The sequence below is a fragment of the Delphinapterus leucas genome, chromosome 11 (genome assembly GCF_059928025.1).
Source record: "Delphinapterus leucas isolate spDelLeu-1000000601 "Yukka" chromosome 11, BTC_Dleu_Yukka2, whole genome shotgun sequence".
Taxonomy (NCBI): Eukaryota; Metazoa; Chordata; class Mammalia; order Artiodactyla; family Monodontidae; genus Delphinapterus; species Delphinapterus leucas.
In genome coordinates this window covers 2,507,070-2,522,193 of record NC_143139.1, presented here as the reverse complement: position 1 = coordinate 2,522,193, position 15,124 = coordinate 2,507,070, and the positions used below count along the sequence as shown (strand labels likewise).

The 15,124-nt window shown below is 41.7% G+C and overlaps 1 protein-coding gene across 17 annotated transcripts in view; it reads left to right on the top strand.

The window, feature by feature from the left end:
* ERC1 (ELKS/RAB6-interacting/CAST family member 1) overlaps window positions 1-15,124 on the top strand; it is a 387,721-nt gene that overhangs the window by 300,126 nt on the left and 72,471 nt on the right. For 16 of the 17 annotated variants that reach the window (XM_089919955.1, XM_089919951.1, XM_089919954.1 and 13 more), the window contains one exon: window positions 7-151. In XM_089919955.1, the coding sequence (XP_089776081.1) occupies window positions 7-151 (145 nt within the window). Of the gene's footprint in view, window positions 1-6; window positions 158-15,124 lie in introns of those variants that run through there. The other variant, XM_089919956.1, reaches the window with a different exon arrangement.

Genomic DNA, 15,124 nt, shown 5'->3' with positions numbered 1-15,124 from the left:
TTGCAGGCAGGAAGCCCTTCTGGCTGCCATCAGTGAAAAAGATGCCAATATAGCTCTTTTGGAGCTTTCATCCTCGAAGAAAAAGACCCAGGAAGAAGTGGCTGCCCTGAAGCGGGAGAAGGACCGGCTCGTGCAGCAGCTCAAGCAGCAGGTATGACTAGTGGGGCTGCGGGGAGGCTGCCCGCGTCTGTGCCGGCTCATGCACTCAGGTCTCCCACCTCGGGCCAGATGTCTGATCTTTATCTCATTGTCTTCACCAGCAGAGACTTCAGCCTTCAAATCTCTGCTTTGTCTAGGAAGCACAGAGCATTCTTGGTCAGAGGACTGGTTTAGAAGGTGTCACACGTCTTAGGAGAACTTTTTTAACTTTTGCAATGGCTGGATGAAATTAGTGAAATTCTGCCCATTTGAAATGAAAAAAGGTTTTTTGGGGGGTTTTTTGCATGTCTCTTGGGGTCAGGCCGCAGGGGTCGTCCACAGCACTGACAACTGCGTGGTCCTTGGCAAGTGCTGTGGGGTATCTGCAAGGGCTGTTGGGGTCCTCAGTGGTGCCTCCAGGAGCAGAGGCCGCATGTAAGGGCAGGCAGCAGTGGTGTGGAGCTGGTGGTGGTGTGCACATACCACCAGCGGGTGAAAAGTCTTATCCCTTACGTCCAGTCAGATTCCCGCTACAGAAGGCACTAAGGGTATTTTCATTTAAGTGATTTCCTGTCATTCAAGGCTGGGTAAGCTCTGATGGTAAGAGCAAAGTTTTGCCCTTTTCTTTTCCACCCAAAACCTTCCCCAAATTTAATGCTTAATACTCACGTGAGGCCTTTCATCTGTGAAAATAAAAGCTAGAAATTTCCTCATTGATGATGGTTGCACAACAATGTAAATATACTTAATGGACAGAACTGCACACTTAAAAATGGTTAAAATGATAAATCTTATGTTGTGTATACTTTACCACAATTTTAAAACTGGGGCAGATCTTTTTCCCCTTTGAAGATAAGGAGAAAGCTGAATTTCAGAGTCTGAGTCCTCTTCATCTTTAATGCTGTTCCTGGCGTTCCTGTTCTACGTGAGTGTCCACCTCCTGCCTTCCAGGTCGTCCCCTTCACCCTCCGCCACTTTTCTGTGCATTTGGGCTGCCCACATTTTCCCTTCTGCCTGAAGTAATCGGAGTAGGAAAGAGTTTTCAAGTGAAGGAATTTCTCTTTTTCTACTTTAGAGGATCAGTCATCAATTGATAGCATCATTTTTCATTTATTTATTTTTGGCTGTGTTGGGTCTTTGTTGCTGTGCGCAGGCTTTCTCTAGTTGCGGCGAGGGGGGGGCTACTCTTCGTTGCGGTGCGGTGGCTCCTCTTGTTGCGGAGCACCAGCTCTAGGCATGAGGGCTCAATAGTTGTGGCGCATGAACTTAGTTGCTCCACAGCATGTGGGACCCTCCCGCACCAGGGATGGAACCCATGTCCCCTGCATTGGCAGGCGGATTCTTAACCACTGCGCCACCAGGGAAGTCCTAGCATCATATTTAGTGTTCAAATAAACAAGAATCACTATTTACACAATAAAGATATTTTCTCTATTTTAAAGACTAATAAAGCTGCTTATAAATAGACTTTATGTGGCTGACTTTGATGAGAAAACACCAGAAGATGTTCCCTACTGCAAGATAGATAGATGACCAGCAAAAAACAACCCAGTGCTCATTTGCAAGTGAAAGAAAACTTTTACCCACTTAAGCTCTGGTACCCCTGGACGTTCATCCCTTTAAGAGATGGAATTCACTATGAACTTTCACCCTCTCCTGGGTACCAGCGACACAAGGGAAAGCAAAACAAAGGTGCTCTGGGGGCCTCCCTTTATTGCAAGTTCAACCACTTTATCCATCATTTGTGGGAATTCTGCCACATAAACATTTTCAGGTCACCTAGCTTGACAAAAAAAAAAAAAGAAAGAGAGAGAGAGATAGACTTCTTTCATATTACAGAAGATAACTGAGCAAAAAAATTTATCAGCAGTTTGTCACCCCAGCTCACATTGCTCAATCTGTCTCATTTTAAGAGCTGTAACTAATTCTAATTGGTCCTTATTTCATATTTTCTGAACAAATTATCAGTTTCCGTTATGTTCAGTAGGAGAATTATGAATGGATAAGGCTAGCTCAGCTGAGGGGTCATAAACGATGCATCTGTGCTTGTGTAGTGGGTGCAGAAAACTTGGGTGGGCTGCCCTGGGCCTGCACTTCATTCTCCCAGCTAGGAGGTGGGTGCCATCTCCTGTTCCATTAGGGAGCAGTTAGTGAGAATCAGTCAGTGTCTTCAGACAGGACCAAGATCTTGAGACAAGTAGTGTGTCCGTGCAGAGCTGTGTCATGAGCTGAGGTCTTCTGGTGCATGTTCTGTGGAAACGTGTCTGTCACTGGGGAAGTGAGCTGATTGTCAGACAGACATGCTGTCACCTGCTCACCTGGCCGAGCCTGCTCACAGGGTCTCTGGCCTTCTGTTTCACTGTCCCAGACCAAACATGCCCTCCTGTCCCTGCAGTCTTTTCCCAGCGGTCCCCGCTCTCCTTCCTTGCGTGACCCCCGGGTGGTCCTGGCGGCAGTGGGGGGATCCTGTCCTCTTCAGACAAGCATTTTCACAGACTTGCTTCGTTTTCTGTTGTGTTTTCTGTATCTTACTTCTTTAGCCTCATAAGACCGCTTAATTTCTCTAATCCCTAAGTCCTTGATGGAAAAGGGGGGCTTCACTGTTGCCCCAAGTATTTTCAGTAGGTCCAGTATGAAAAAATATCTGAATTAAGTGAATCTTGCTTTCAGTAATTGTCTTTTACTAAGTTCTGCCCGCTCTCCTGTTACCAGTTGGTTAGTCTCCAGGGAGCTGCCTGTGACACACAGGGTACCTGCATGATACTTCTCCCTTGACTTGTCGCTTCATCAGGTAGAACTAAGGGTTCTGACAGCCGCTGAGCAGGCCCAGGACACCAGCCCAAAGCTGGTCGTTCTCGCTCAGGGTCCCCATCATGAGTTTGCAGTCAGGCTCTTGGCCAGGCGTGCAGTTACCTGACGCTTGGCTGGGGCAACAGGGCTCACTTCCAGGGTCACTCACGTGGCCCGGGGCTCTGTACCTTTTAGGCTTCTCCATGGGGTTACTTAGGACATGGGGCTGGCTTCCCCTAAGCACATGATCCAGGGGAGGGGAAGACAGCAGCCAAGATGGAAGCCACGATGTCCTTATAACCTGTCTCGGAAGGGGCACACCATCGCTTCCCCTTGTCCTGTTGCACGTGCACCAGCCACCTACAACGTGGGGGAACCAGTGCAGGCGGCCTGGAAGGCTGGCTGCTATGAGAAGTGAGTGAAGAAGCAAACAGTGGTGTTCTCCTGTGGTGAGACACTGTTCAGATGTAGAGGAGTACGTGCTGTGTGATTCCATGTGTATGTTCAGCTCTAGAAAAGACAACTTCACTCTCTGACCTCAGAAGGCAGAGGAGGCATCAGAGCAGAACTCGCTTCATCTTCTCTTCCTGCCTCCGCCCCCAAGAGGGGCCTGCAGCAGGAAGGGACAGGTTCTGTCCTCTTCATGCCTTTCTCCCTCTTCCTTTGGCGTTGGGGTCCTCTGATGCCATTGCAGCCCTTTGATGCTGCTTCTCTGGCCAGCGTTGACCCCCGAGGGGTGAGCGGTGCCCGGAAGACTCAGACCTGGCTGCTCCTTGCTGGGCTGAAGAGAGCATGTCGGCTGCCACGTGCTCCTCTGTCCATCCTGCCCTCTGTCTCTAGGTGTCCTTTCTCCTCCTCAGATAAGCACAAGGCAAACCAACAAGTCCGATGCCTGAGTAGGTACCAAACAAAGGAAGGAGAAGCCTGTTTCCTTTTCTTCTACTCAAACCCCGTCTTCAAGATTGAAGACTCTAGGATTTAGGGCTGAATTCTCTTTGAGCCTCTCTCACTGAGCACAGGGGCCCCCCTTGTGCATGACTGTCTGCTCCCCGTGACGTCAAGACTCCTTCTGCCAGACTTAGCATCACCGCACACCAGTCGCAACCCAGAAAAGGCATGTGCTGTGAGGGGCTGGCCTGGTGGACGGTGGTGCCTTTTCTGCCCCCCCCACCCCCTTTGTGGGCTCTCTAGAACGTGACCTGCTGAGCTCTCCTTTGTCCCCGGCGTTGGGCCTGGGCCAGCAGTCCTGGAACAGCTGGGAAAACCCATTCTTCATAGTATTAAAACTAGTTTAAAAGTGACATCTAACATTGGAGAGAGAACAACAAAACGATTTTACATTCTATGAAAAGAGAACAGCAATGGGGTGAAGCTACAGAGAGCTCCTGAGTTGTCAGTGAACAAAGGAAAAAATAAACAGCAAGTGTTGAGGTAGCGGGAGTGCTGCAGAGGCTGCTCGTGGGGGGCAGAGCCAGAGGCGTCGGGCCGCCTCGCCAAGCGCCGGCGTTCTTGGTGATGAGGCCAGCCTCCGCGCATCCACTCAGCACGCACCCGCGATGCCAGGTGCTGGGACGCAGCAGGCGTCCTCTCAGAGGACACACGGGCGTCTGGCGCTGCCAGAGGACCCCTTCCCTGTGTGTCGTGCTGGCCTGCCTGCTCTGTCCTGTACTTGCCGTGTCCACGAGCCAGCCTCTCAGCCATCTGTGTGACGTTATCCCCTGAAGGTGACTGGTACGTGGTGATCATAGAGTGAAAACCTTCTGCTGGTTAGAATATCCGATATCCAGAAGTTGACAGAGTAGACGATTACAGTTCAATCCTTATTTCATGATTCAGCAGCCCGTATTGACTTGGTCAGATAAACGTTCTCATCTCGTTTTAATTATCCTATCTCCCTTCAGTTCTAGATTCTTACATATTAAGTATTCAGTATACATACTTCTTCCTCTAAACCACTACAAACATTAGGATCAGCTACATGTTTCCTGCCGCTGGTATCCAGATTTATTTGAAAGGAACTGGATGCAAAGCATTTTCCGTTCACTGCCCTCGTCTCTGGAATTGCCTTCTACTTCCTCAGCTTAATCTCTGCTTTAATCTTCACTTCAAGACTCATCTTTGTAGTTTGGAATTTCCTAGCCACGGAATTGGTTTTTTTCCTTACATTAGCAAACCCATTCTTTGTTTTTCTTCATTCACACATTTGTCCTCCTTTGGGCAGAAGCTAAGATGCGAGAGGGAGGAGGAAAGGAGCAGCAGCACTGTTCACTTGCTGTCCTACGAGTTGTTGCTTATTTACTCTGAGCCACAGTGTCCTCTTCAAATGTAGGAATCCCCACCGGTAACTGTTGCTCCAGCTCCAGACCTCAGCTCCAGCTCCAACTCTGTTGATAAACTAAGTGTATCATCTGGAGCAGTAATACCCCAACAACTAATACACAGCACTTCACAACCCACAGAGTACTATTCAGATGCCTGATAGCCCCGAGCCTGAGGGCTGTGTGGGCCAGGCAGATGCCATAACTCAAGAGGGGAGGGACGCATGTAAGACGACAGGAGAGACCATGATGAACTGGGGGCCACGTGCTTTGTCCAGAGAGGCCGCCGCTTTTAATTCCAGCTCGTTGTGACCCTGCAAGACGAGAGCCCTGTGTTATCCAGTCATCCATACCGCCCCCCCGCACAGAGAATCCATATATATAAACCTCTCTTTTTTAATTGAGGTGTAGTTGACATACAGCATTATGTTAGTTTTAGGTGTGCAACATAATGATGTGATATGTGTGTATATTGTGAAACGATCACCACAGTAAGTTTAGTTTACATCCATCACCACACAGTTACATTTTTTCTTTTCTTGTGATGAAAACTGTTAAGATCTTGACTCTCAGTAACCTTCAAATGTACAACACAGTGTTGTTCACTCTCGTCACCATGCTGTACATCGCACTCCCAGGACTTAATCTTATAACTGGAAGTTTATACTTTCTGACCCCCTTCACTTACAAATCTCTTGATATGTAAGTGTTGGCCACTAATTTGTTCTTTCGGTTTTTTTAATGAATCAAGTCACAAGCTTCCTAACTTACCTCTCTGGTCTTATCTTCCTCATCTATAATATTACATGGATAGATAAAATTAATTTTGAGGTCTAAAGTTATGTATTTTCCAATTTTTGACAAGTCAATATATTTACTTATAGCTATATTACCTGCTAATTGCTGACATTGGGAACGCTTTTAAAAGGAGGAATTGTAAAGCATAAGAAAACACATATGTAAGGATTGTTTAAATCTGTCTATAGGAATTTCCTTACTTTATGAAAGTAGTAAGTATTGCATTTTAAAGTTAAAAAAAAAATCCTGGTTACTCACTATCCCCTTGAAACCTTTTTTGTATCCTACAAAGAAATAGATCATATTTTGATGAGTTCTGCTTGCTTGGAGTTAAGTGAAGTCCAGAGGCTGGGAGATGTGGGGAAATCTGGAATCCTCCCAGCCTCCTTTCTTCCATCTCTTCCATCTTTTTTGTCATCAATTCCAGATGTAGAAAAATTCTTCACAAAACTTTGATAAGACTCTTCCCTTCCTTTCTAGCGTCAAATCTAGCTTGCCCTTCCTATTGTCAGACCGCTGCCTTTTATGATGCCACAGGGAATTTATAAACCTTCTGAGTCTCCTGATCCCTCTTGAATTGTCTCAATGCAAATAAATCAACCTAGATTTCCTGCCCCAGTGCACGTGCCCCTCCTATTCCTTCTCCCGTCAGGTGGCATGATTTATAACTGTTTCCTGTGCTCCTTGACCTTGGTCTGAGGATCTCATTAAACATGAGTAAAAGGAAGGCTGGTTTAGGGTGGTTCCCCTTTCCCCCACTAAACTTCTCTTGGCAGGAATCAGTTCAGACCAGTGTACTCCACAGAATCTATTCCTACCACCTCTTTTGGTCCCTTTTGAACCAATGTGGATACTTATTAAAAGTGAATATGGAATTAAATGATACTTGTATTCAAGGACGAGAGGAGTGATATAAAAGTATAACATTACCTGTTACAGAATGCCCTTCCCGTGGACAATGTACATGACCAAATTAAATCACCCGTACTATCTGGCTTTCTTGAAAACATTATTCAAGATAAGAATATCTAAAATTTATTGAGCTAACTCTTGTTTTGAGTGCTTCACATGAATTAACTCATATACTCTTCACAACAACCCTGTGAAATACAGTTATCCTTATTGTACAGAGGAGATGCTAAGAGAGAGACAGTGAGTAATCTGCCCAAAGTCACAGAGCTAGTAAGCGATGGAGCTGGGATTCAGAACAAATCGTGTCACTCCATTGCCAACACTGCTGATCACTGCACTGAAATGTGTTGCCATCATTGTGGACTTTTGGTTAGAGATTTCAGTAGCCTTTAGCTGTATTATTAATGACCCAGTAATTCTGTCGTGATAAACAGTACTTTAATAAGCTCTTTTCTAAATTACAGTGAAAATAAATTACCATAATGGACTGTGCTCAGTTTAAAAAGTCAGAATCTTGACAGGCCAAAATCTATTCCCCATCTTACGTCAACAGATACCTTCTCATTTTCAACAATTATCTTAGAAATTGCTGACTGAATTAATGAGAGTTAGAGAATTCTGATTGAGAACTCAGAGAGCATCTGAAATCAGATAGACCGATTTTTAAGCAGCCAAGTTTGAAAACCTGTGTGGTCGTAATCCTAAATTACCATCACAAATGATTCTGGTGTGAAGACACTGTTACTGTCATATATGTACATGGGCAGATATATGGAAATCTGGTCCCAAAATATTACACATCATTTTTTAAGATATCTTTTGAACAGCAGAATTTAAGAATCCGTAAATTTGCATTCTTAAGAAGAGCAAATAGAGATTGAAAAGCTGTTAAAAGCTCCTAGAAAATAGTGACTGCCAAAGAATGAACATCTGTTATACCTGAGGTTCAAGAGCTTTTCCCCCTGTATTTCAAAGATTTTATACAGTGTAAGAATTTAATTAACTAAATAAATTGATGAGCTTTAGTGCTAAAACAGGGTTTGCGGTAGCTGTTTTTCAAGGTAGAGAGTGTGCTTAAAATAAAGTTTGTGGTATTGCCGGTGGTGTTCCTCAATATGGCATTCCGAATTGGGTATCGTGTTTTTCCTGGCCTTGTGTGAAATTGCAGCCTAATAGTAGTCAACTCTAAAATTAGGTGGTCTCTGAAAATAGTTTTGAGCATGCACCTTTCAGGCCTCCCTAGCACTTTAATGAGCCAGTTCACCAGAAATATCCAAAGAGATCGAACTATGTTTAAATATATATGTGCTCTTCGCAAATGTATCCACCTTGCAGGCCTGAAACCAATACCTAGCTGTATATTAAGACTCACATTAAACACGTGTAAGAGCCTGGTTGACTTCTTCATCGGCTCTCAGTCACTGGCCCGGATCCAGAGAAAGGAGGCACTGTGTGCTATCCTTCTAGTCAGCTCTGTCCCAGTCTCTACTAAATGGAAGACTCGTAAGATCAAGTTATCTCTGCAACGGTTTTCCTCACGGTTGCCTCCCTATCTACCTTATTGTTTAGAAAAAATAACCAGGCAGAGCTATATGCTACAGGAAAGCAGTTTTGAAGGCTGGTTCTAATTCAGTTGATTGCCATCTTTAACTGTATTTAGACATTCACTGTTTATAACAGTATTTCCTAATCCTGGATTATCTTCCTGAATGGTAATGATATTACTAGCCACTGGCTTACAACTGTTCTTATGGCCATGCACTGAAATAACTATTTCTCTTACTATATAATATTAAAATAGCTAAATTATATCTTTTAATACTCTGAGACTAAAATAGGTCTCTCACTTTTATGTCAGCTGGTAGGAGCAGCCATAACTTAACATCTTCTTTTCATTACCATAATGTTTTAACTGTAGAAAATGGCAAAACATGAGCTAAATTAAAGGAAATAACTCTCTCTGTCCAGAGATAATTTCCTCTATTGCTGAAATCTTCTTGTTCTACAACCTTTTTTTAAAAAATCTTTTTTATTGAAATATACACATAGAAAAGTACACATCTAAGTGTACATGTCAGTGAATGTTCACAAGGAAACACTCTCATGTAACCAGCATACATATCCAAGAAGCAGATCATTACCAGCACCCCAGAACCAGGCCCTCGTGCTCCCTTTCAGGCTCTGTACCTGGCTCAGTCCTGCACATGACTGCTTGCCTGAATTCTGATAGTATTGATTAGTTTTACCGTAAAATCAAGACTTTAAAGTTAAGATTTTGTGTCAGCGGAGCTGCTGGGGGCCCAGAGGCAGAGGCCAGTGAAGCCACCATGTGGCCAGAGGGCACAGCCTTGAGCCACAGAGGCCTTGTTCACAGGCCTTGAAGCCTAATGGAATGTGTTCTGCTGGATTTCAAGCTTGCTTGGAACTGACAACCCCTTTACTCCTTCCAACTTCTCCCTTTTGGAATGAGGATGTCAAGAAAATGATGTGTGGATAAATGGAAATATCAATAAAGAGACAGAAAACCTAAAAAGAAACTAAAAAGAAATTCTGGAGCTGAAAAGTGCATTAACTGAAATGAAATCCCTCACTTAGAGGAATTCAGAGGCAGATTTGAGCAGGCAAGAGAAAGAATCGGTGCACATGAGGATAGGATAAGGGAAATTATCAAGGCTGAGGAACAGAAAGAAAAATGATTTAAGAAAAGTGAACAGAGCCTAGGGACCTATGGGACAGCATTAAGTGGACCAACATACACATCATGGGAATCCCAGAAGAAGAGAGAGGGAAAGGGGCAGGGAGAATATCTGAAGAAATAATGGTGAAAACTTCCCAAATTTGCTGAAAGACATAAATATAAACATTCATGAATCTCAACAAACTCTAAGTAAGATGAATTCAAAGTGAGACACATTATAATCAAACTTTCAAAAGATGAAGAGAGAGTCATCACATACAAGGGATCCTCAGTCGGATTTTCAGCAGATTTCTTATCGGAATCTTTGGGGGCCAGAAGACTTTTTTGGGGAGGCTGATATATTCAAAGAGCTAAAAGAAAAAAACAAGAATCCTATATCCAGTAAAACTCTGCTTGAAAAATGAGGGAGAAATTAAGACAGTCTGAGTTAAACAAAAGCTGCAGGAGATCATGACCACTAGATCTGCCCTGCAAGAAATGCTCACAGGAGTCCTGCAGGGTGAAATGAAAGGACGACACTAGACAGTAGCATGAAGCTGCATGGAGAAATAAAGATCTCAATAAAGGTAAATATATGTGCAATTATAAAAGCTAGTATTATTGTAACAATGGTTTGTAACTGTAGTTTTTGTTTTATGCATCATTTAAGAGACTAATAGATTTAAGGGAAAAAAATTATGTGTAAAAGCTCATATTACTGTAACTTTGGTATGTAACTCCACATCTTGTTTTCTACATAATTTAGGAGACTGGTGCATTAAGAAGAATTACTTTTATGTTTTGGGTTACACATTGTATAAACATGTAGTTTTGTGACATCAACAGCTAGAAAGGGTGGGGACAGAGCTGTAAAGGAGCAGAGTTTTTATATGTTATTGAAGTTAAGCTGGTGTAAATTCAGATTAGACAGTTATAACTTAAGGATGTTAGATATAATCTCCACGGTAGCCACAAAGAAAATAGATATAGAATATACACAAAAGGAAGTAAGAAAGGAATTTAAACATTTTGCTACAAAAAAAAAGTCAACTAAATACAAGAGAAGGCAGTAATGCAGGAAGTGAGGGACAAAAAAACTATAGGGCATGTAGAAAATAAATAGCACAATGTCAGAAGTAAGCCCCTCCTTATGAGTAATTACTTTAAATGTAAATTGGTTAAACTCTCCAATCAAAAGACAGAGATTGACAGATTGGATAAAAACAGATAAACCAACTACATGCTGTCATCAGGAGGCCCACTTGATGTCCAAAGACATAAAAAAGTTTAAAAATGAAAGGATGGAAAAAGATACTCCATGCAAATAGTGACCATAAGAGAGCATAAGTGGCTCTACTAATATAAGAAAACAGACTTTAAATTGAAAAAGTTTACAAAAGACAAAGAAGGATGTTGTATATTAATGAAAAGTTCAATACAGCAGGACAGTGAAACAGATATAAACATTTACACATCAATGGACAGACCATCAAAATATATGAAGCAAAACCTGACATGATTGAAGGAACAAGTAGACAGTTCTACAGTAACAGTTGGAGACTTCAGTACCCCATTCACAGTAATGGATAGAACAATCAGAACATAAGTAAGGAAATAACAGATTTAAACAACACAGTAAACCAACTAAACATTACAGACATATACAAAACAATACCCAGCAGTAACAGCAGACAGGCATACCTCATTTTATTGTGCTTCACAGATACTATGTTTTGTTGTTGTTGTTGGGGTTTTTTGGTTTGTTTTTTTTTTTTTTTACAAATTGAAGGTTTGTGACGACCTTGCATCAAGCAAGTCTGTAGGTGACACTTTTCAGACACCATTTGCTCACTTTGTGTCTCTATGTCACATTTTGGTAATTCTCACACTATTTCAGACTTTTCCATTATTACCATATTTGTTACAGTGATCTGTGATCAGTGATCTTTGATTTTACTACTACGACTCACTGAAGGCTCAGATGATAGCGGTTTTTAGCAATGTTTTTTAATTAAAGTCTGTAATTTTTTATTACACATTTAATAGGCTACAGTATAGTGTAAACATAACTTTTTATGCACTGGGAAAGAAAAAAATTCACGTGACTCACTTACTGCAATATTTGCTTTATCACATGGATCTGGAACTGACGCTCAGTATCTCCAAGGTATGCCTGTACACAGTCTTCTCACAAGCACGTGGGGTGTTTTCCAGGATGGACCATATGTTAGACCACAATAGATTTTAAAAGATAGATATCATACAAAGTATCTTCTCTGACCACAGCAGGATGAAGTTAGAAATTAGTAACGAAAGTGAAATTGAAAAATTTACAAAGTTGTGGAAATTGAACAATACACCTTTAAACAACCAATAGATCAAAGAAGAAATCACTAGGGAAATTAGAAAATACTTGGAGGTGAATGAAAATACAACTTACCAAAACTTCTGGGACGTAGTGAAAACAGTGCTGTGGGAAATTTGTAGCTGCAAATGCTTACATTAAAAAACAAGAAAGATCTCAAGCCAACAATATAACTTTATAGTTTATGGAAGTAGAAGAAGGAAAGCAAACTAACCCAAAGCCAGCAGAAGAAAGGAAATAATAAAGATTTAAGCAGAGAATCAATAAAATAGAGAACAGAAGAACAGGAGAGAAAAATCAGAAAAACCAATGAAGCTTTTGCTTTGAAAAAGTCAACAAAATTGATAAACTTTTAGCTATATGGACTAAGGAAGAAAAAGAAATCTCAGTTACTAAAATCAGAAATGAAAATGGGGACATTACTACTGATTCTCCACAAATAAAAAGGATTATAAGAGTGTACTGTGAACAATTGTAAGCCAAAAAATGGGATAACCTAGATGAAACAAATTCCTAGAAGCGAAAAAACTACCAAGACTAAATCATGAAGAAATAGAAAATCTGAGTTAGACCTAGTAAGAAGATTGAGTCAGTAATCAAAAATCTCCCAACAAAGAAAAGCCCTAGACCTGATGACTTCATTCCTGAATTCTTTAAAGAAGAACATTTAAAGAAGAACTAATACCTATCCTCCTCCGACGTTTCCCAAAAATTGAAGGCAAAGGAATACTTCCTAATTCATTCTGTGAGGCCAGCATTACCCTGAAAACAAAGCCAGGCAAAGAGACTACAAAAAACCAAAACTACAAACCAGTATCCTTTATGAACATTGTTGCAGAAATCCTCAGCAAAATACTAGCATACAGAATTCAACAGCATATTAAAACATCATATATCATGACTAAGAGGGATTTGTTCCCGGAATGCAAGGCTGGTTCAACATACAAAAATTAATCAATGTAATAAACCACATCTGCAGAATAAAGAGGAAAAAAATCACATGATCATCTCAATTGATTTGACAAAATTCAACACCCTTTTATGATAAAAACACTCAATTACCTCCACATAATAAAATCCATATATGAAAATCCCACAGCAAACATCATTCTCAATAGTGAAAGACTGAAATGAAACCTTTTCCTCTGAGATCAGGAACAGGGCAAGAGTACCTGCTTTCACCACTTCTTTGCCTTTTTTTTTTTTTTTAAGTTTTTTTTTTTTTTTATGTGGACCATTTTTAAAGTCTCCATTGAATTTGTTACAATGTTGCTTCTTCAGGCTTTGGTTTTTTCGCAGCAAGGCATGTGGGATCTTAGCTCCCCAACCAGGGATCGAAACCGCACCCCCTGCATTGGAAGGCAAAGTCTCAACCACTGGACCACCAGGGAAGTCCCTCACCATTTCTTTTCAACATAGTACTGGAAGTTCTATCCAGAGCAGTTAGGCAAAAATAAATAAATAAATAAAAGAACTCCAGTTTGGAAAGGAAGAAGCAGAATTATCTCTGTTTGCAGGTGGTATGAGCTTATATGTAGAAAACCCTAAGGATTTCTCACAGAAAAAAAAAGCTGTTAGAACTAGTAAATGAATTCAGCAAAGTAGGATGCAAAGAGTCAACATACAAAACTTCCCTGGTGGTCCAGTGGTTAAGAATCTGTCTTGCAGTGCAGGGGACACTGGTTCGATCCCTGGTTGGGGAACTAAGATCCCACATGCAATGGGGCAAGTAAGCCCTCACACTGCAGCTACTGAGCTCTCATGCCACAACTAGAGAGGCTGTGTGCCACAACTACAGAACCCACGTACTCTGAAGCCTGCATGCCACAACAACAGAGCCCACACACTTTGGAGCCCTCATGCTGCAACTACTGACCCACACGCCCTAGAGCCTATGTGCCACAACTAGAGAGCCTGCGTGCTGCAACTGATGAGCCCACACGCCACAATTAGAGAGAAACCTGCCCACCGCAACGAAGAGCCCGCGTGCCGCAATGAAAGATCCCACATAACACAGCTAAGAGCCAATGCAGCCAATAAATAAATAAATAAAATAGAATAATAGTAATCTTCAAAAAAAATTTTTTAAGTCAACATATAAAAATTTGTTTGCGTTTTTATACACGAACAACGAACAAACTGAGAAAGAAATTACAAAAGCAATTTCACACACAATAGCATTAAAAAGATTAAAATACTGAGGAATTAACTTAACCAAGGAGGTGATAGACTTGTACAATGAAAAATACAAAACATTGCTGAAAGAATTTAAAGAAGACATAAATTAATGGAAAAATATTCCTGGTTCATGGTTTTGGAAGACTTAAAATATCACTACTACCCAAAGCAATCTGCAGATTCATGCAGTCACATATAAATTCCAGAGATGCTTTTTTTCAGAAATAGAAAACCCATGCTAATATCTATATGGAATCAATCTCAAGGGACCCTGAATAAGCCAGAACAAGCTTGAAAAAAAACAAAACTGGAGAACTCACAGTTCCTGATTTCAAAACTTACTATAAATCTAAAAGCATCAAAACAATGTGCTATTAGCATAAAGATAGATGTATAGACCGGTGGAATAGAGAGCCCAGAAATAAGCCCTTACATACATGGTCAGATGATTTTTTTTTTTTTTTTTTTTGCTGTGCGTGGGCCTCTCACTGCTGTGGCCTCTCCCGTTGCGGAGCACAGGCTCCGGACGCGCAGGCTCAGTGGCCATGGCTCACTGGCCCAGCCGCTCCGCGGCATGTGGGATCCTCCCGGACCGGGGCACGAACCCGTGTCCCCTGCATCGGCAGGTGGACTTTCAACCACTGCGCCACCGGGAAGCCCTCAGATGATTTTTGACAAGGGTGCCAGTACCATTCAATGGGAAAAGGACAGTCAGTTCAACAAATGGTGCTGGGAAAACTGGATATCCACATGCTAAAGAATGAGTTTGGACCCTTACCTAACACCATATACAAAAATTAAATCCAGTTGAATCAAGGACCAGAGCATGAGACCTAAAACAATAACATTTTTAGAAGAAAGCAGTATAAAAACTTCATGAGAGCTAGAAATACTGATTTCTGGAGTCATCAAAATAGAAGTACCAGTTAAAGCCATAAAAAATGTATT